The sequence below is a fragment of the Suncus etruscus genome, chromosome 12 (genome assembly GCF_024139225.1).
Source record: "Suncus etruscus isolate mSunEtr1 chromosome 12, mSunEtr1.pri.cur, whole genome shotgun sequence".
In the NCBI taxonomy this organism is placed as follows: domain Eukaryota; kingdom Metazoa; phylum Chordata; class Mammalia; order Eulipotyphla; family Soricidae; genus Suncus; species Suncus etruscus.
Genome location: NC_064859.1, coordinates 80461443 through 80484392, shown reverse-complemented (window position 1 = coordinate 80484392; position 22950 = coordinate 80461443). Strand labels below are relative to the sequence as shown.

Sequence of the window (22950 nt, the reverse complement as noted above, 5' to 3'; positions counted from 1 at the left end):
TAGTTGATCAGTCAGTGTAAAAAACAGCCCTGGTGGCTCTGAAGTGGTTGGCAGCTACCCAAGAAAGGTCATGAGTCAGGGCGCCTGAAATTGTGTGTGTGTGTGTGTGTGTGTGTGTGTGTGTGTGTGTGTGTGTTGGGGTGAGGGTGGGGTCAACAGAATAAAGATGGAAATATTAGTAGAAGTTTGTGTGGGGGTTTTTGTTTATTTTTTACTTTGACAGATCTTCCACGCTGTGTCAGGAATTGAAATTTTGTAGCGGTTGAATGAATTTAGGAAAGAACATTTAGTGGAGACCTAGTGACGAGGGAGTGTAGGGGATTTTATAAGACGATTCATTGTGATGGGAACAGAGAAATGTTGGTAGCTAGCAGAGTATATGAGACTAGGCTATGTTTTTATTGGAAGAAGTCGCCTGCATGCTAATAAGAATGAAATAGTAAAGGATGAGGGGTGCAGAAGAGGAAATAATTGTATGACTATAAAAAAAAGAAAGAAGTTCAAGAATGTGAGTAGAATTTTGAGATGTTATTTAAGAATATATACTTCTTTGTTATTCTTAAAACTGATGGAAGAGGGGGCCAGAGCCATAGCACAGCAGGTATGGTGTCTGCCTTGTGCGCAGCTGACCCAGGTTTGATCCTCAGCATCCCATATGTCAGTTCACTGAGCCTGCCAGGAGTAATTTCTGAGCACAGAGCCAGGAGTAACTAATCCCTGAGCTCTTCTGCATGTGGCCCAAAAATCCAAAACTAAACCAAGACAACAAAAAACTGATGGAAGAAATGGGACAGAGCAATAGTACAGAGGGTAGGTTGCTTTCCTCGTATGTTGACCAAGGTTCAGTCCTGAGCTCCACATACGGTTTATGGTCCCTTGAGCCCTGCCAGGGATAATCCTGGAGTGCCCAGCCAAGAGGAAGGCCTGAGCACAACCAGGTGTAGCTCCCAAACAAACAATAACAGCAACAACAAAAACTTAAGAAAAAGAAATTATATTAGTACAGATACATGTAAGTAATATCATTTTGGTCCATTGGAAAAATAGACTTCCCAAGTATGAAAGAGCCATAGAGTAGTACAGAGGTTGCTTGCATTGCATGTGATGGAATCTGGGTTGACTTACTGCATGTGTAGCCTGAGCATCATCAGGAGAGACCCCTGAATGCCTTTTTGTGTGGCCCCCAACATCACTAACAAAGGAAAAAATATTTCAAGCCCTGAAGTACAGAAAATAATATGACGAACTCTGTTTAGTTATTGTCAACCTTCAGCTATTTTCAGTATTTTGTCAATCTTGTGTCTTTTTTTCTCTTCCTTCCTATTCCAGCATTTTTTCACCTAGATTTATTTTTGTTTGTTTGTTTGTTTGTTTGTTTAGGTTTGGTTTGACTTTCCCCAGCAGTCCTCAGAGGCTCAGGACCACTTCTGGTGATGCTTGGTCAACTTAGTCAGATGCTTCCATGTGTTTGGGCCTTGAATTGTGGTACTACTCTGGTCCATTAGTGCTAGAGGCCACCAGGACCAGCAGTGGTGCTCGGAGACCTTCCAGGATTACATTTGGTGGTGCTGGATGTTTTGTGGTGCCACGGATTGAACTTAGATTCCTGAGAAGTCTATTTCCTGACCACTGAGCTAGTTCCCTGGCCACTTTTCATATATCTTAAAACTGACCACAAGCCCCATTTTTATTCATAAACATACATCACTAATTGATAAAGATATTTAAAATCCATGGCCCCCGCAACAGCATTGCTTTTTGGTGTTTTCTGTTCATTTTTGGGCCATACCTGGTAGTTCTCAAGTCTTGATTATGGCTCTGTTCTCAGGGATAACTCATAGTGGTACTTAGGGTACTGGGGTGCTAGGGATTGAATTCATGTTGGTTGCATGCAAGGAAAGCACCATATCTGCTGTATTATTTCTCTGGCTTCAGCATTATTATTTGCAACAAAATTAACAATTCCTTAATATGTCTGATATCTGCTTAAAGTGGTACATTGTGGATATCTCAATTGCCTTTTTTACTCTTGTCTTTATGTTGTGGTTTGGATGTTCCTTCTGGGGAAGCCTTCCTGGTCATCTGAGAACTCCCAGGCATTTCCCTTTACTTCTTGCTGATTTTCATATGTTTTTTTTTTTCCTCCTACTGTGTTTTAATCTGCTGGGACACCTGGAAGTTTTGTTCTTCATTTTATCTCTACTGCCTGTACTCTGGCACAGCATTCCTCAACTGGAGTTAACCCTCAGGATATTTGTGGTGGGGGGAAGCACAGGTGAAAATTGCATGAATGGGGTCATGGCACAAGACTAGGTGGCCAATTGTAGACCAGGGAGTGGAGCAGGAAGAAGGCATAGTTGGAAGGGAGTCACAGTCAGAAAGAGGTTGAGAAGCCCACTTTAGTAGACAGTGGACACCGGATTTCTGGTGAGTGAATAGGTGGTTCAGTTTGTATTTGGCATAAGTCACTCTGGCATCAGTAGAGCTCGAGTTCAAATACAGATGTGCCAGGGCCTCTAACAAACAGCCACAAATAACTGCTTACCTATGTTTGCCAGATGTTGAATTTTGTTTGTCCTGCTCTAATTTTACTGTTATTGCCTATTTTATTTTCTCCTAGAATTTTGTGAACAGTATTTAATATGTAGTCTCTTTCAAAATAAAGCGAAGAATACAGATGTGATACTTTAGTTAATAGTTTAATTAATTTACTCTAAAGGTTTTTAATATTCTTTTGCTAGCCTAGTTAAAAAGTCTTTTCACCAGACCATTGTTTCCCACAGGCGATTCTAGGAGTGTCTCATTCATCTGAACAGAGATATGATGCTGAATTTTTCAAGAAGTTCAGAAATCAAAATATTGTTCTCTCAGCAAGAACATATGCTCGGGTAATTTCTTTTTTTGTAAATATAATTATGATTATTAACACTTTCTGAGCCTTTAAGCCATGTAATTAATGTTGTCACTTATATCATAAGATCTTATTTTGGTTACATGAATACATTTGGAGAAAATAGAATCATACTTTAAATATTTTTATTCATCATCAGTTATAAAAATAATATTTACAGTATTCATTTGAGAAACTCAATTGACTAGGAAAAAATCAGTGTTATTTCCAAGTACTTTGTATCAGAACTTAAAAAGCACATTTTAAGTTTTTAATGTCATGCAATAATTTCTTTCTAATGTTTGCAACAAAAACTTAACTCCTTGTCTTTTTGTACAGGAAAGTAATGTAAAAGCATTAGAAATTCTGTTCACCTACCATGGGTCTGACCTGCTTCCTCATCGCCTTGCAATTCTCTCCAACTTCCCAGAGACTACCTCGCCACATGAATATTCCGTTTTGTTGCCCGAAGCTTGGTATGTGACTACATTAGCCAGATTTCTCTTTCCTCCTAAGTAGCATTTGTTTGTTTGATGCTGACTTCCTTATGTTGAAAACAACTAATTGGCTTATCATTTTGTTTCTCATTATAAAGTTATTTCCAAACTGACTTGCAAATTATTCTGAAGACAGAATGTGTCTCGCCTAACAGAGTTACCCTAACCCAGGGATCCTCAAACTACAGCCTGTGGGCCACATGCTGCCTGCTAAGGATATTTATCTGGTCTGCTGGGTGTTTTTGCTGCCGCTGCCTGTCCTGCTTAGAAGCCAGCTCATCCTGAGTTGTAGTGCACATGTGTGGGATGTGTACCACAGACTTTGACTCCCCTTCTCTGTTTCTCCATTCCTCCTCTCGGTCTCTGGCAGGGGTCCTTGAACTATGGTCTGCCAAAATCAGGCCCATAGTTCCCATTGAAATACTGATAAGTTTGTTGATTTAACTTTACTTATACTTCATTTTAAATATTCTATTTGTTTCCCTTTTTTTTTCTTTTTGGTTTTTGGGTCACAGCTAGTGGCACTCAGGGGTTACTCCTGGCTCTTCGCTCAGAAGTTGCTCCTGGCAGACTTGGGATCATATGGGATGCCAGGATTCGAACCAGGGTCTGTTCCAGGTCAGCCACTTGCAAGGCAAATGCCTACCACTATGCTATCTCTCTGGCTTCTCCATTTTGTTTTCTTTTTTAACTTCAAAACCAGATATGTGCAGTGTGCATAGAAATTTGTTCATAGCTTTTTTTTTTTAAACTATAATCTGGCCCTCCAATGGTCTGAGGGACAGTGAACTGGCCTGTTTAAAAAGTTTGAGAACCCCTGCCCTAACCTAATGAATTTTTTTTTTTTTGAAAGCCTTCAGATTTTACTGCTAGGTACTCAATATTCACTTTTCTTGTTAAGAACCACATTTAGAATTATAGTATTTGTTTGAATTGGTTTTATTTTTTAAAAATTGGAGTATGGTTCCTTTATGGGATTGGGGGTGCTCCCAATCTCTGCTCTGGGAGCCTGGGGCCCCTTTCATCCTCAATCTGCTGGGCCTGTGGTTCTGTGACGTGCCCAAGGATGCTTTCCCCTACATTGCTGGGGACCACTAACGCCACATAAGTTGTGCTCAAGAGTCTACAGACCAGACCGCAGATGCTAGGGAGGCCATATGGTACTGGGAATTGAAGCTGGCTGGCATCTCTGGGCCCCCTAAAGCATAGTTCTAACACAATTAGGTTGTAAATAGGTTCTGATGAGACAGGATTGTGTGAGTCCACTTTAGAACAGCCTTTTCTCCTTGGAAAATTGCAAGTCATGAGACAAATGGGAAATCAAAGTAGCACTTTGTCACTAGTTAGACTCATTCTCCTTTCAGCTCAAGGCCATTTGTACATTTGTCTGTAATATGACATAGCCTCTAACTGTTGGAATCCTTAAGTCCCATTCATACTCCACGGTGGGTTTTCAGAAGTCAGAGATTATTGAGAATGAAGAAAATACGGTTTGTCTCTGTATAACCCAAAGCTTTTTTAGCCTCAGACCCGAGGGATCCTGGGAGCCAGCTTCTGCTAGGCAGTAGGTGGCAATAGTGGCTGATTTTTAGACCCTCTACAGTCAGTGAAATAGCCTCCCAGTAAATGTTCATTAATCACTTGGTTCATCCTTTTAAAATTTTAGTCTTTAAATTGTTGATATTTAAAGAAGAGTAAGTTAAAGATTCTTTGATATGCCTTGCCTTTCATATTTATATTGTATGATTTTAATGACAGATGAATGGCTAGAGTTGAAACCGGCTTTAAACTGCACAACAAAATATAGGAATTTTGAATGGAAATCATTGTTACAGACTTTAGCTAATGGCAGTGAACAGCATAGAATTGACAAGTTACAGATGTCATTGGAAATCAGGTCATTTGCCTCCCCATTTCCTCTCTCACACCATAGATTTATATCTGCTCTTTATACTTTTTTTTTTTTTTGCTACACCTGGCAGTGCTTAAGACTTTGTCTAGTCTCTATGCTGAGGAATCATTCCTGGCAGTTTTGGGAGACCATATAGGGCGCTTAGATAGAACCCAGGTTGGCCAAGTGGAAGGCAAACACCCCATCCACTGTACTATCACTCCCGTCCAGCACACACCCTACCTATATATTGCTGTTTTAAGTTTGTGTATTTAAATGTAACCAATATTTGAACCTGATTTGCTTGGAGTTGTAGATCACTTAGCTTTAAAAGTTGTTAAAAGTTGATTTTACATCATTCTTACAATAAAATAGTGGATTTGATAAGATCAGTGTGTGAAAACAGGGATAGTACAGAGGGGAAGGCATTGCATTTGCATTTTTTTGTGGTTACAAACCTGTTTCAAATCTCTATAGCACATATGGTCCTCTGAGCACTCAAGTGATTCTTGAGTACTGACCCAGGAGTTACCTTGAGCATTGCTCCCCCAAAAGACATTCTGATATACACAATGGAATGGACAATGTATATACAATGGAATAGTCTTCAGTGGTATTTAGTATTTAATTTTTCATTTCTTTTTTTTTTTTTTTTTGGTTTTTGGGCCACACCCGGCAGTGCTCAGGGGTTACTCCTGGCTGTCTGCTCAGAAATAGCTCCTGGCAGGCACGGGGGACCATATGGGACACCGGGATTCGAACTAACCACCTTTGGTCCTGGATCAGGTGCTTGCAAGGCAAACGCTGCTGTGCTATCTAATTTTTCATTTCTATACAACTTATAGGAAACTGGAAGGCGTTTAAATTGATTGAAGTTAATCAAAACGAGGACAAAATAAGCATAATTTTATGCATGTGTCATGAAGAAATGAAACAAAGATATAGATAATGGCCAGTGAAAATAAGCTTTCAGATTATGTCTGTGAAACTGAGGTTGCCTAGGGAGGCAGTTTGGGCATACCAGAAGGGACAATGGCAGAATGATATTGGCTCTCCAGTGGTCAGTGTGGTACAGTGACATTGAAACCTACAGTATGAACGCTCATATTATTGTAGATTATGATGCCTCAATTGATAAAGAAGCACTGGTCTCGATATTTTTCACAAAGAAGACATACAAATGGCCAATGCATATGTGAATTGTTGCTAAAGATCTCTAATCATAAGGGAAATTAAAATAAAAAATAATGAAATATTTCAGACTTCAAAAAGACAAGCTCTTTTATTAACTCAATATATGAATTTAAAATATTCTGAATTATTTCATAGCTTAAAAGAAAAATATAAGCTATAGATACTTATATTTTAAATATAGAGTGACTGCTCACACTTTGTGCTTGAGGGTGATGGTAGGTCTTTAGGGAGTGCTGTCTGTTCACTTGTTTTCCAGCCTGGTTTGATTCAGTGAGCATAGTTTGCTGTATTTACCTAGTTTCTTGTGACTGAAATTGTATATCAGGAAACGCAAAATATGTGTTATACTCATTGTTCCTGAATACATCAATTTATCGGGACAAATTTGCATTTTCAGAACATTACAGCAGAACTGATGGTACAGTGCTATTAAGTAAACTACAGATTTATTTGGGTTTAATCATCTTCTTTATCAGAACCTTTTATTTCTGTTTCCATATTCAATTTAGGACATCACATTGCATTTAGACATCATTTATTTTCAGTATATGAAAAGAAACGCTGCCATTCAATATCTGTCAAAGTTTTTGACATATATTTTATAGATAGTGAAAATTTATACTTATATTTATATTCCCTGATTATCCCTACAATCAGCAAGGGAGGATTGAATGATATCTGATACATTTTGGGACATTGCAATATTTAAAATACTTTACTGTATAAGTGGTTACTCGTTGATGGAAAGAAAGTATCTGGCACACCTCATTCTTTTCATCATCCCAGAAAAGCTGTTACTATAGCAACCTGGCACTTTATTTGCTTGTGAATATCTAAGTTTAGATTATTTGATGCTTGAAAGTTGACTATGAACAGCATACTTTAACGTGCTGATGGACTGTACTTGTATGAATCACAAAGTGTTTTTTGATGTTTCAGTCTCCTTTTTTAGTTTGTGATTATATGAATTATTAGTTGACATATATTAATCATTCTTTACATTTACTTCTGCAACAATTTTTATGACTTAATGGTCAGGTGAAAAACAGTTACTGAATGAAAAAGTTTGTCTGCAGTTGTTTAAAAGGCATATATGAAATCAACCTAATCTTAGGTCCCTAGTCTAGTCCCATATGTAAATATGCTAATGTTCTAGACTAGATAAAGTGCTTTTAAAAACTGCCTTAGTTTAAACAACCCTGCAAACAAATATAGAAAATTTTGAGATAAATCAACTAGTGGAAATGTTCCTTTCAGTTGTTTCACAAAGTGCTCTGGATATGTAAACATTTTTCTGTGGTATTTATTCCTTTGCTAACCTACACTCACTTATTCTTGTTTTTTTTTTTTTTTTTTTTTGTTTTGTTTTGTTTTTGTACCTTTGTACTCTCTGTCTCCTATGACAAGAATCCAGAGTGATGGAATTTACTCTTTACTGTTTTTCATTTGGGAGTGTGACTTGGAAAAGGTTTTTCTTTTTTTTTTTCCTTTTCTTCTTCTTCTTTTTTTTTTTTTTTTTTTGGTTTTTGGGTCACACCTGGCAGTGCTCAGGGGTTACTCCTGGCTCCATGCTCAGAAATCGCTCCTAGCAGGTTCGGGGGACTATTTGGGATGCCGGGATTCAAACCACCATCCTTCTGCGCTTAAAGCAAACGCCTTACCGCTGTGCTTTCTATCTGGCCCCAGGAAAATGGTTTTTGACCTTTTTACTAATAGATTTGTCTGGGGTAGACAATCTGGGAATATTTTTCTGAGGTTGATTTTTATCCTTTGACAAATTATTTTTTCAGACCTAGATATAGTAAGTGCTCTGTATAGGGGGTTTTGTATACAATGATGTTAAGTAAGTGTCAAATGAGCACATGGTGATTATTTGAAAATCTTGGGGACCAGTGTGACAGAGCAAACAAAACACAATCTAAAGCATTTCTTTGAAGCTTTCAGGAAAGAAAATGCCTTTGCTGATTTAGGTCATAAATAAAATTATATAGTAGTTCTCTTCTATAACTCTTCAATAATAAAATTTTGCTCATATATTTGACTCATCTATATATCCATATATCATCTCTATATATGCATATGTAAAATATGTGTGTATGAAATATATATGTGTATATATATTTTGTATATTGTTACATTAAACATAACAGACTTTAGGATCATTTAGTCACAGAACAGTGAACTTTAGTTAAAACTGTTTAAATATGGGGCCGGAGAGATAGCATGGAGGTAAGGCTTTTGCCTTTCATGCAGAAGGTCATTGGTTCAAATCCTGGTGTTCCATATGGTCTCCCATGCCTGCCAGGGGCTTTTTCTGAGTAGATAGCCAGGAGTAACCTCTGAGCACCACCGGGTGTGGCCCCCCCCCCCAAAAAAAAAAACGTTTAAATATATATAGCATAAAATTTTACATCTTAAAACATTTTTTATTCTACTGTTTAGCAGTGTTAGGGACATTCATTTTATTTACATCCAATTTCACCATCTTTTTTGATCTTGGGGAAAAAACTATATTTATCTAGCAACACCTTCATTTTCTTTGCATTCTAATCCCTGCCAACTACCACCTACCATTTTTCTTTCTCTCTAAATTTTACTATATATTATTTTTATTGTTTGTTTTGGGGCAACACCTGGCCAATCTCAAGGGTTACTTCTAGCTCTGTGCTCAGGGATCACTTGTGGCAGACTTGGGGGACCATATGGGATGCTGAGATCAACCCTGGCTCAGCCACATGCAAGGCAAAAACCTTTCCCACTGTACTATAGCTCAGTTTGCCTCTTAGCTTAATGTTCTGAAGGCCATGATCCCTTTGGTGAATTAATTTACAAATCAGTAAGACTCAGAGTGGCTTATCAGCTATCTTTCATGTTTCCACTTTTTACTGTAAACACATTTCTTTATTTTTCGATGGTTTTAGAATTATAATTACTCACACTTTTCTTTCCTCTGCTGATATTGTTGTTGCTCACCTGGGCACTTACACAAACACTAGATTGTGGCTATTAATTAGAAATGAATAAATGTGTAGAATTTTTAATAACTATTAACATCCTTTTTTTTTTTTTTTTTTTTTGGTTTTTGGACCACACCCGGTAACGCTCAGGGGTTACTTCTGGCTATGTGCTCAGAAGTTGTTCCTGGCTTGGGGGACCATATGGGACGCCGGGGGATCGAACCACGGTCCGTCCTAGGCTAGCGTTGGCAAGGCAGGCACCTTACCTCTAGCGCCACCGCCCGGCCCCGACTGTTAACATCCTTTTTCTTTCAGTTTTAAGTATCCTAGTTTTGTTCATAAAGATTTGCTTGTCTTCGGTTCAGAGTGATAGCACAGCAGTAGGGCTTTTGCCTTGCATGCTGCTGACCCGGGACAGACCCAAGCTCAATCCCTTGCATACCATATGATTTCCTGATTTGCCAGGAGAGATTTCTGAGTGCAGAGTCATGAGTGACCCTTGAGCACCACTTGTTGTGGCCCAAAAACCAAAACCAAAACAAAACAAAAAAGGAAAATAGAAGATTTATTTGTCTTGCAGCAAAGTCCTCTGCACTCTTAGGCTCATTACATTACTATTGATAGTAGTCAGCATCTGGAAACAACCCCAGTGCCTGAGAATAGATGAGTGGATTAGGAAACTATAGTATAATCTGTCAATGGAATATTATGCAGTTGTCAGAAAATTTGTAGTCATGAAAATTGCTTATACATGGATGGATATGGACAGTAATATGCTGAGAGAAATGAGTCAGAGGGAGAAGGACAGACAGAATGATTGTGGCATATTAGAAAAAAGACAACATGGTGATAATGTCCAAAGACAGTAGATATGAATGCCAAGTGGATGGGCCCATGATAGGAAGCTTGTCACAATATTAGGAGAATGAAGTTAGAGCAGAGAACAGACCAATGTGACCTTAGTGACTTTGGAAATGATCCCTTGGGACAAGAACTGGAAGGAGATCAAGTGATATGCATGATACCCCTTCGGTAAGAATATTGCAAACCACAGTGTCTAAAAGTAAAAAAAAGAGAAAGATAGGTGAGAGGGAGAGAGAAAAGGGGAGAGAAAAAAAGTGGGAAGGGAGGGGAGAAATGTCTGCCACAAAATCAGGTGGGGGAGAGGACAGAAGGGAGGGCAGGAAGAAAACTAGGGACATTGGTGGCAGGGAAATACGCACTGGTAAAGGGTGTTATACATTGTATGACTGAAAGTCAATCATGAACAACTTTAACTCTTTGTACGCAATAGTGATTTAATTAAAGAATTTATAAAATGAAATAAAATGTCAAAGAAAAATAGATTTACTTTTTTTGGGGCCAGAGAGCTAGAGCAGTAGGTAGGGTACTTGCCTTGATGCAGCTGACCAGTGTTTGTTTCTTGGCATCTTCTATATTTCCCTTGGACCCATTAGAAATGACTTCTGAGTGCAGATCCAGGATTAAGCTCTGAATACTTCTAAGTATAGTACCAAAACAAACAAACAAACAGCAATAACAACAACAAAAGATTTGCTTTTTTCACTGTAAACTTTAAAATGTTATTTTCTGAGGGTGCTCCAAGGCAGTGTTCAGGGAACAAGGGTCTCCCATGAAAATCAGGAGCTCCAGTTCTTTGAATTGTCTCTTTTCTTTGTAAATAGCACCATTTCCATTGTTCTTTTTGGGTTACACCTTTGCCAGGGGTTTCTCTCTCGACATTGGTCAGGTGATGGGATCATAATAGAGATGGAATCTGGTGTTTCACCATAGAGCAGGGGCTTTAGACCTTTGAGCCACTTCCACAGCTTCCCTCTAAAGCAATTTTTTTTTAGCTGAGCATGTTTTTATTGATATAATGAAATATCTAAATGGAAGACTGAGTGATGGTGTAATTATAGAGAGATGGGGCATTGCATTCACGTTTTCTTTATTCTCTAGGGAAGCATAAAAGTGTTTCTTTTCCCTTTAAAATGGAAAAGTTGATTCTCTCTCTAATCAAAATTCAGTTCTCATATGTGCAGTTTATTTCTGAGCTGCTGTGAGCAAAGAACAATAAATTGGTTTGCATTTTCAACTTGGAATAAGTATTTGGCCTTCACTGCTCACAGTCAGTAAATAGGAGTATAGCAAGTAGTTTACAAAGTGGGAAATAGTTTCCAAAGGTTTGTATAGGGAAGAAAAACCTAAGAGTTTTGCCTACATCGAAGTAGATCTGGGGCTGGAGATTGGGTTGTGCGTCTTCTGACAGTGTCTTCTTCTGTGTCTCCTGACACTGACACTTCTGACACTTCTGACTCATGTTCTATCTTGACTCAAGTTGTTCTTATTTATTGCTAAAGCATCAAAATGAATATTGGCTTGTATCTTTAATTAAGAAGGTAGAGACAGATTATTTCAGGGAGATTTTTATGCGTTTTAGGAAGTATATTTGACAACTACCAAAATCATGAGGATGTATAGATGTATTAATTATTCTTTTTAATAATTTTATGATTGAGATGGAAGATTAAAATAAAACCCACAAACCAACTTCATGTTCCTTAAATGATTCTTATATTTATCCATGAGATAAGTAGATATGGAACTTATTATCTTGCTGTCAGGATGAGATGTTTGAGAGGCCTGAGTGAATTATGTCCTGAAATAGATAATTATTTAAAAAACAATTTAAATTGATCTATGTTTTTAGTGTATGTAAAACTTATTGCGTGTTTATTAATGTGCCTTAAATACAGTTCAGATTTCTGATTTTATTTAAAATTAATACAACTTATTTTTCTCTACTTTTTTAATTTTATTTCTTTTATTATTATTATTATTTTTTTGGGGGGGTGGGCCACACCTGGTGATGCTCAGGGGTTTACTCCTGGCTGTGCATTCAGAAATCACTCGGGGCTTGGAGGACCATATGGGACATTGGGGCTCAAACTGAGGTCCATACTGGGTCAGCTGCATGCAAGGTAAATGCCCTTCCTACCACTGCGCTTTTGCTCTAGTTCCTTTATTTCTATGTTTTTATCTTGAGAGTTTGAATTTAATTTTTATGTTTCTAGACTATTGTTGAGAAGATAATCAATAAGTTCTTGATGATATTTCCCATTGGATTTAAGCTTTCAAAGAAACTTTGAAACTAGAAACTTTGATACAGTATTCTACTAATAAATGGGCTAATTTTGGTATCGTTGCACTTCTACTGTTAGTTCTGCTGTTTCCGTCTTTTGTTCTAAAGTTTTAAGCTTTATTCCATTCATTTTTTAAAACCTCAGGGTTCTTCTCTTCAATTTTCAAGGAATTTGCATATATATGCATATATATTAATGTATATTGATATATACAGTTTTCTTTTTTGATGATGTGTGTTTCTGGTACCAGGATAATGTTTTGCCTCATAGAAGCTGATAGAACCTGACTTTTGCTATATTCAGTGGCCCACACCACAGATCCTGGGGATTAGCAGGGTTGGGGCCAACATGATGATGCTGCAGGTAGGTGCTGATACCGGCTCTACTTGTTTTCAAGTAATGCATTCTCTTAGAAATCTGTTGCTAGCAACAGCATTACCTAATAATCCTAAAAGCCTCTTGTTTCATGGAAATGACTTATTTTCATTATTTTTTTTTCTCCCAAAGTTTAAATTGCTTGACCAATAATTTCAGAACATGTGATCCCTAAATAGATTATAGTGTCATCCAATGGTTGAGTTACCTCAGGGAAATAATTCTGTAATTCTTTTTCAACACACAGTGTCTTTTCCCTTCCAGATTTCATTAATATGTAAATACTTGTCTGTGTCAGCAGTAAATCTCTTTATCACACTATATTTAATTAACATATAAATAACCCCACGAGACACTTTTTTTTCAGTTTCTGATATTGGCGAGCTTGTTTAAATATTGTATTTTTAATATGTGAAATTTTATGGAGAATCAAATCCTTATTTTATAGACAAAGCAGATGCATTATTTAAGGAATATTTTAACCTCTGTATCATTTTCCTGTAATCCTAAAACTTGAGTTTTTATGGAAGAACTTCATGGCACAAAAGGAATGGGACCATATGTCATGATACTGAAGCACATGACGTTGAGAAGTGATAGCATGGTTTACTGGTGAGCACAGAAATGTTTGGTTAGAAACTCCTGTTTCATTTTGGATAGTTTTTATTACTATATCTTTATAATATCACCCACCTCTCCTATGGTATCTATTAATAAGTTACTAATTATTATTATTTTTTTTGCCACACCCAGTAGTGCTCAGAGTTACTCCTGGCTTTGAACTCAGACACCATTCCTCCTGGGCTCTGGGATCATATGAGATGTTGGGGATTGAACCCCAGTTGGCCATGTGCAAGGCCACATGCAAATGCCCTCCCAAGTGTGCCATCACTCTGGCCCCTATCATTGCAATTTTTATTTTAGCTACTGAATTTTGTTTTCCTTCGGAGTTAGGAATTTTGCTTAGGTTTTCTTTATTTCCTGTGTCTAACCTTTTATTAGTGTTGGTATTGCTTAGTCTCTCTCTTTTTTTTTTTTTGTTGGTTTTTGGGCCATACCCGATGACACTCAGGGGTTACTCCTGGCTATGTGCTCAAAAATTGCTCTTGGCTTGGGGGACCATATGGGATGCCAGGGTAATCGAACCGCAGTCTGTCCTAGGCTACCACGCACAAGGTAGACACCTTATGGCATGCGCCACCACTCTGACCCCAAGCTTAGTCTCTTTTAAGAAGTTGATCTTTCTCCTGATTGTGGCCATTATTTTCTTCTATTTCTTGGGGAGATGGAGGGTGCTCAGGATTTACACCTGGCTCTCCTGAGGGATTATTTCTGGCACTTCTCAGGGGACTGTGGTGCTGAAATCAAAATTTAGTCAAAAGCATGCAAGGCAGCTTACCCACTGTTTTATCTTTCTGGCTGACTCTTGTTTCCTTCTACCTATTTTTGCATACTTAACTTTTTTTTTTTTTTTTTTTTTTTTTTTTGCTTTTTGGGCCACACCCAGTGACATTCAGGTGTTACTCCTGGCTATGTACTCAGAAATCGTTCCTGGCCTGGGGAACCATATGGGGTGCCAGGGGATCGAGCCGCGGTTTGTCTTAAGTTAGCACATGCACGGCAGATGCCCTACGACTTGTGCCACTGCTCCGGCCCCGCTTAACGTTTTTTTTTTAATCCAGACATTCATGATTTTTAACTTCTTCTGATCGTTATATAACATAACTTTCTTCTTTCTCATAATGTAATGATTTATTTAAACACATTGTAAAAAACTGAAAAAAAAATGCTCTGCAGTGTATCTAAAATATTTCTAAATTTATAATGAATAAAAGTAATCTGTGCATTTTTAATCTGTAAATTATAAACAGTGGGTCTAGCAATGCAAGTATTCAGATCCTTATTTGATTTGAACTTTTATGTGGATAATCTGGAGAAATGCCCCTCCCTCTAAGTCAATTTACTCACCACTTCCTGAACTTCCTTTTCTTATTCGAAGAGTGAGAATTGATTATGCATTTAGAATCTGTGTTACTATCTGAGACCCACCCCTTCAAATTTGTCAATGTTTTTTATTTCTCTTTCTACAACTTTAGTTTAGATTTTTGACTTGTCAGCAATAGGTTATTAGAATTATTTTATGCCAGATGCCTACACCATTGTGGGCCTAACTGTAGTCTGTACAATTGACATTTTTTTAAATTCATGACTATGTATGTATGTGCAGTAAATTTGGCCTAGACCAAAAGAACTCTTAAAAAACTGGGAAGATACTTGCATAAACACATCTCAGAAAAAACATCTTTGGTATTTTCCTGTTTATTACAAGTTTTAGACCTTCCATCTCTTTTTGTGACCTTATGTGCTTCACTATCCAGTCAACTAGTAGTGTTCAGTGTTGCCTTGATGCTGAGGCATGGGTGTCAGATACGCAGTTTGACAGGCCACTTTAGGGATTTTCAATTTTGAATGCAACTTAGCCACATTTTCTGAATCTTTAGCTAAAAGTATATTCATTTTGAGTTGTAAATTTTCCTGTGCATGGGGAATAGTCTTTGATTCTTTACTCATTTATTCATCTTCACTCATCCATCCATTGTTCTTTCAATCAGTACATGGTTAGTGAGATTTAAATTAAATCCTGGCATTGCACCACTCCTGGAGATACTTGAGCAACCTGGCTTCTGATTCAGTGCCACAATCTGATTATGTGCTCTTTGGGGTCTGCAGGTCAATTGGTGGCACTTAGGGGCCTGCATGGCCACACCTCACAATACTCAGGGGCCTTCAGGACTACATTCCATGATGCTCAAGGTTCTTCAGGATCACACCCTATGATGTCCAGGAGCCTTCAGAGCTACTCCTGCCAATATTCTGGAGGCTGTGTGGTGCCAGAGCCTGCATCATCTGGGAACAGTGCACCCCTTACATGTACAAGATATGAGGTTTTCTGTCCTCTAAGCAGAGCTTTCTAAACTTGTTCCACTCAGAACCTCTTTTTAGTCAAGAAACATAACATGAGTGAATGCTGCTAGAAACATACTAGGTTCATTATACATTTGATTTTGAGTTAGTGTAATTATTTTTTGTCATTGAGATTGAGAAACCTTTTACTGTAGGCAGGTTTTCATTAGTTCCCATATTCAGTTATATGACCCTATCTGGGATCCCGATCCACAGTGTAATGTGACTGAAGGAGCACCACACATCAGTGATTGAAATTCAGCACAGTGATAGAAGCACAGAAATACATGCATATTTTAGCAGTGTGGCAGGAAATTTGGGAACTTGACCTGGGAACATCACAGGATTCAAGTTTTTTGCTATCACTAAATGAGTACTACATTGATTGACACAATTTAAGACAGCATTATAAATATGTATGCCACAAGGCATGGTTCTTTTCTATCCATTTTGATGAGGTTAAAGTACTATACATTTTTTCTTTTTATTGACATTACACAAGTTGGTATCTAAAGTATTTTTTCCTTTCAAGATTTTTCTGATGTATACATAAAATACCTTTGCATTTTTAAGGGAGCTTATGAATTAAGTAGTTGATTTAATTATTTTTCAGCAGTTCTTTTATATAAATGTAAGGTTCTGAGGGTATAATGTATCCTATTCTGAAAGACACATATAATAGTAATTATATTAGCAGTGGGATAGTTATAAAAGTTATATATAGTTTTATGGGGCCGGAGAGATAGCATGGAGGTAAGGCGTTTGCCTCTCATGCAGGAGGTCATCGGTTCGAATCCCGGCGTCCCATATATGGTCCTCCCGTGCCTGCCAGGAGCAACTTCTGAGCCTGGAGCCAGGAATAACCCCTGAGCACTGCCGGGTGTGACCCAAAAACCACAAAAAAAAAAAAAAAAAAAAAAAAAAAGTTATATATAGTTTTAGCTATATCACTTTCATCATAAATTGTCAGCTTTATCTGTAATTTGGATAAATTTTAAGTTATTAAACCTAAGAACTGTTAAGAACTTTTAAAATTGTTTCTACTTAACGACTTTGATTTTAGAACTAAGAGACTATTAGTGATCTCTTTTTATTGATCATTAAAATAGTCATTCACTCTGTGAATTAGTAATACTTTTTGAGCTGAAGTCGTTTTCTGACTGGCAAATTGATATTTTTAATGAATAATATGGAATACATGACGATTAAATGAGATTATTTATACACATATAAAATTCATATATCATAACTGTATAGATCTAAAACAGGAGTTGTGGTGTATCCAAAGAAGTATATATGAGAAGTGAAGACAATATTTGTTTTTGTTTGGGAGAAAGTATATATTAGAAACTTAAGAAAATACAACTAAAAACTCTCTAGGGAAATTAGTGTGTGTGTGTGTGTGTGTGAGAGAGAGAGAAAGAGAGAGAGAGAGAGAGAGAGAGAGAGAGAGAGAGAGAGAAACTAGGGAAATGTGTGTGTGAGAGAGAAAAAAAGAAAAAGGAAAGAGAAAGCAAAAAGGAAGGAAGAAAGAAAGAAGCAAAGAAGGAAGGAAGAAAGGAAGAAAGATGAAAGGAAGTAGGGAGGGAGGAAGGAAGGAAAGAAAGAGAAAAAGAAAAAAGGAAGGAAGGGAGGGAGGGAGAGAAAGAAAGAGAGAAAAAGAAAGAAAGAAAGGAAAGAAAAGAAAAGAAAAGAAAAATGGGGCCCAGGGACCAAGTGATATCAGGTGCATTGGTTGAGGGTAAAAATAAAGGTCAGAACTAAATATCCAAGCCAAAGTCAATGACAATAGAAGAGACCCAAACTATAATAATCTAAACTGCTATTCTGCAGGCCAGGGAGCTAAGGGTGGAGGTATGGGATGCACACTGGTAACTTGCAGGAAGTGGTGAGAATAGCCCTAATAAACTGTCATTATGCTTGAAATCCAACAATGAAGAACTTGTAATTCACAATGGTCTCAAAAAAAAAAAAAAAAAAAAAAAGCACTCAGGGGCCGGAGAGATTGCATGGAGGTAAGCCATTTACCTTGCATGCAGATGGTCAGTGGCTGGCATCCCGTATGGTCCCTGAGCCTTTCAGGAGCGATTTCTGAGCTTAGAGTCAGGAGTAATCCCCGATCATGGCCTGGAGTGACCAAAAACCAAATAAATAAATAAAGGATAAATGAAAGAAATGCCAGATGACTTTCTCCAATTTTTGCTTGCATTTCAGCATTATGTAGGGTCAGGGTTTATAATCTATTGATAGGCTAGAGGAGATTTGTCAGTCTTGTTTTTAGGTAATACAGATTAAGGCCTTTGCTCTTATTCCCTCAAATTGTTCTGTGTCAGTATGAAGAACAGATTAGGCCATGAAATGACTTTATTTCTCTCATACTGTTTGCCTTTTGGCATTGTGCACTTGTAGTTTTGTATCTTGCCAGTACACTACTCAGTTCTATTTGACTCTTAGAACTCAAAGCTTTTAGTATCTGAGGACCTTCAATGTTTTCTCTTTAAATTTAGGATTGTCTGTGTCAGGGGCAAATGCGTCTGGTAGTGAAATAGTGGACCGTTTTCATATTATGGACATCTTTCTTGTTGTCCCCTTTTGTATGTTGACATTCAAAACATTTACAAAGAGCACCTTTTTTTTTTTTTTGGCCACACCCGTGTGATGCTCAGGGGTTACTCCTGGCTATGCGCTCAGAAATCGCCCCTGGCTTGGGGGACCATATGGGACGCCAGGGGATCGAACTGCGGTCCGTCCTATGCTAGCGCTTGCAAGGTAGACACCTTACTTCTAGCGCCACCTTCCCGGCCCCTCAAAGAGCACCCTTTCTTAATTTTTTTTAACTTTTTCTAGACAATTCTTCATTGGAATTTGTGGTTTTTATAATTGTAATGATTATGACAGCTAGATTATCTTTGAAATAATCAAATAGTTTTTTCCAACTTGGTTTTAAGCTTAGGGAGAGAGCTAACGCCTTGTGGGATTGGTTTATTTTTCCTTTACAAATCAGCTCATCACATTTTCTTATACTATTCATTGCATTGGCCAGGTGCCACATACTCAGGCTGATGTTAGTGAAGTTTATTCAGTTTTTAGATGTTTGTAAATATAATAATTGATATGTTTATTAATATGGCACTACTACTTATCATAAAGTAGATTTTGAAATGTCAGTCAGCTATATGTGTATCTTGTATTTCATTTTTTTGGGGGGGAAGGGGTTTCACCCTCACCCAGTGACGCTCAGGGCTTATTCCTGGTTATGCGCTGAGAAATAGCTCCTGGCTTGGGTTATCTGACTTATGGGACACAGGGGGATAGAACCATGGTCCGTCCTAGGCTAGCGCATGCAAGGCAGATGCCTTACTACTTGAGACACTGCTCCAGCCCCTATTTCACTTTATTTATTTATTTATTTTTGTTTTTCGGGCCACACCCGTTTGATGCTCAGGGGTTACTCCTGGCTAAGTGCTCAGAAATTGCCCCTGGCTTGGGGGGGGGACCATATGGGACGCAGGGGGATCGAACCACGGTCCTTCCTTGGCTAGCGCTTGCAAGGCAGACACCTTACCTCTAGAGCCACCTCACCGGACTCCCATTTCACTTTTTAAAAAAATGTTTGAAGTAGTTAATAATGATGCTTTTTATGATAATTAATATTACTTCCATATACTATTCTGAAAACTTCATATGTACTAATTAATTTTATTTTTTTAATTTAAATGAGGATAACACTGTTACTGTTCACTTTTCAGTAGTAAGGAAATGGAAGCACAGGCTGATTTAACTGGCTTGTTTACACAGCATTGTTTACAATGCTGGCTATAGTAAAAGTTCTAACTAAAGTGAGACTTCTAAGTGCACATTTAATTATGACAGATTCGAGTTCAAGAGAACATATGCTGTAATCCTTTTTTGCTTTTGTGCATATAGTATGATAGGATTTACTAGATAGAAGAATCAATGGGGTCCCTGAGATGAAGCCAATGGTGTGTGAAGGAGAATATAAGACCTGGGTTTATGATGTTTCTCTGTTAGCTCCACGTTACTTATATCTGAGGAAATGGGTACATTTTATGGTGTTTTAATTATCTTTGTTCAGTTTCCTAAATCATTTATTAATAAAACTGATCTTCTAGCTTGGAAGAGAACTGAATGATACCTTATAAAACTTGCCCCCAATTTCTCAATACAAGGTTTTAGATGCATTTTCTGTTGAATTCAGATCAGTCGGACTTGTTTAGTGATAACACAATGTAGTTATACATGCAAATCTAAATTATTATTATTTTTCTTTGTTTACTAGAACATTTTATTCTAAGTTGAATAATAGAATTATGTATATGGCTTTATATCTTAAATCAGTGTATAAAGGGTAGCAATTAGTAAAAATACACTGCCTCTTTAGCCTTTTATTTCTAAGGTAGAACACAAAAGAATTTTTCTGTAAGTTTATTCTTGATGAAATTTCTTTGAAGTGAACCATTATATATAGAATGAGAAATCATTGATGAAAGAATAGTTGAACATAATAGGACTTGTTATATTCATTCCTTTCCTGCTGACATATAAATATTACCTTCATGCAAAACCAGCAAAGTTTATTGTTTGGAATGAAACAGTGAGCAACTTTCTCATATAAAAAATCCTGAAGCTAAACAAAAAGCAACCATTCTGTGAAAGAGATAATTTGTTTACTGGTTTTTTTTAGTTTCTTGAGGTAGGGAAGATGCATTAAATTTAGGGTTTTTTAAATTGGGAAGGGTCAAACAAACAAATGAAAGTACATGTAAATGTTTTGTATTGCTTTTATAGAAATTTAAATTCAGAGTGTACATTTTAAGGCTAATCAAACTGTGTTTCATCAGAAAGTACCATGTATATTTTTTTTATGTTTTTCTTTGGAAACATAGTTTTACCTTACTTAGTGATTATATAACAGATAGTTCTTAGGAATATAATTAAACAGCTACTTATTATGAATATAATTAAAATTTCTTCTAAGCATCCTATAATTTCACTTACCTTATAAAAGAATACATTACTAAAGTTTGTGAATTTCAAAAAGATAATAACAGATTAATGCATTTTTAATTGTTTGATTTTGGTTCACACCCAGTGAAGCTCGGGATATTCCTGGCTCTGCACTCGGGAATACTTTTCGTTGTGCTCTAGGGACGATATGGGTCACTCAGGGTTAAATCCAGGTCAACTGCATGCAAGACAAATGGCCTTACCTTCTTTTTTTTTTTTTATCTCTCTGGCTCTGGATTACTTTAAAGTGTAAAGAATTGTCAGATATCAGGTTTCTATTTTGAAGCCTTTTTCCACCCTGAAGTATACTTGCATTCAATTATCTAGGCATATACTATTATTAGTGTATCTTTCCTTTTTGTCAGCATCATAATGTACAGATGAAAAGCATTCTTGTTCTGAATCTTAGATCTGAAATAAATATTTTTATTGTGGGGTCATAGTTTACATTAGTTTAATATTCATGTTCTGATGCTTCTGCAAGTCACCCACCATCAGGGTACCAATATCCTTACAATCTCTCCCTTGGTCCTATTTTTTTTTTAATAATCACATTTTTTTCCTTTTATTTCTGTTTTAATTTAGAATTTTTGTGATACTTAGGAGATTATTTAAGCACAATCTTTGTTGTGCTGTCAAGTAATTCATTCAGCTGACACATTATTTTAGAGTCTGCTAAATGTCAGGCACTATTTTAGAGGCTATCACTGTCGAAAACATTTATTCTGCCCTCAAGGAATTTATATTCTGGTTGGGGTGGATGCTGTGTTTTTTAAATGTTACAATTTGAAGCTTGATAAAGAACTTTTGGTGTTTTAATAGCAAATCAAATATTTTAAACTCCTAAATTTTTGAGCAATTTGCTTTGTAAAAATTTTATGAAAGATAAGACATAGTACAAAGGGATGAAACCAAAGATTAAGCCATGTTTGGTAGAAGTTAGTTTTGTTAGACTAGTATCTATTGCTACTGAGACTGGTTTTATTTCTTAGCTTAAGGTGTGTACTTCGAATATACCTATAAATCACTGTTCTTACTGGCTTAGCTATAATAAATTTTGGGAAGACTCAAATGACTCACTACTTAACTATGCACAAAGAGAACCACATAACTTTCTTCTCCTGGTGGGATTTGATGGTACTTGGAGCACCATGTGATATGGAGGATAGACTGTGTTTCAGCATGGAATGAATTTATCCCTGTCCTTTGAATTCTCTCTCCATATTAGTAGATCAATTCCCTTTCCACCTCACCCCTGCCTCCAAAACAGTGCCAGGGATTGAATTTAGATCTCTCACATGCAAAGCAAATGCTCCACAGTTACAGCTTAGTGACTCTATGTATAAGCAGGGAAACGATAGGAAAAAATGTGGATCTGGGGTTGGAGATTAGATTGTATCTACTGTGTTCTCCCTGGAGGAATGCTAGTTTATCACATAAGTTTTGCATTTTGGTTGTGTTCCAATTCTGCCTGCCATTCTTGAGGAAAGAGAATTAACTTAGACCTCGGTTTTCTCATTATCATGTGCTGAACACATTGCATTAGTTTAGTGGGACTGAGTCAGGTATTAGTATGTTAAAAGCATTTTATATAGTCTGAGCCATTGTAAGTCAAAAGTTTTCAAGATGGTTGTTGTTGATTATGGCTAACACACTGTTTACTGTGTCTGTGGTAGGCAAAACTTTTAAAAACAGTTGTGCTGTGCCTTGAAAAATGCAGCAAAAAAAAAAAAAATTAAGCTGAGCCTGTTAAAGCTTACCTTTTGGTATGACCTTTGGGTAGAACTTGTCTTCAATATTTATTTTGATAGAAGCTGGTAGGTTTTCTGACCATTCCTGTTCACTGAGGCTTAACATATCTTTACACCTTTCTAGTCTCTAAATGCCAGGAATGATTTTTTTGAGGGGCCCACATCATAGCTAACCATTTTAGTAATAACTCTTGTAATGTACTGCTTTGTATTGAAAATATGGCTGTCAACTTGTAATACATTATTGTTTTCTTAAA

At 37.1% G+C, this 22950-nt stretch overlaps 1 protein-coding gene across 1 annotated transcript in view; it reads left to right on the top strand.

Moving 5' to 3' along the window:
- Positions 1-22950, top strand: part of NBAS (NBAS subunit of NRZ tethering complex) — a 384560-nt gene that overhangs the window by 111478 nt on the left and 250132 nt on the right. Inside the window, exons 20-21 of the mRNA XM_049784877.1 lie at positions 2784-2888; positions 3230-3366. Of these exons, the coding sequence (XP_049640834.1) occupies positions 2784-2888; positions 3230-3366 (242 nt within the window). The remainder of the gene's footprint in view (positions 1-2783; positions 2889-3229; positions 3367-22950) is intronic.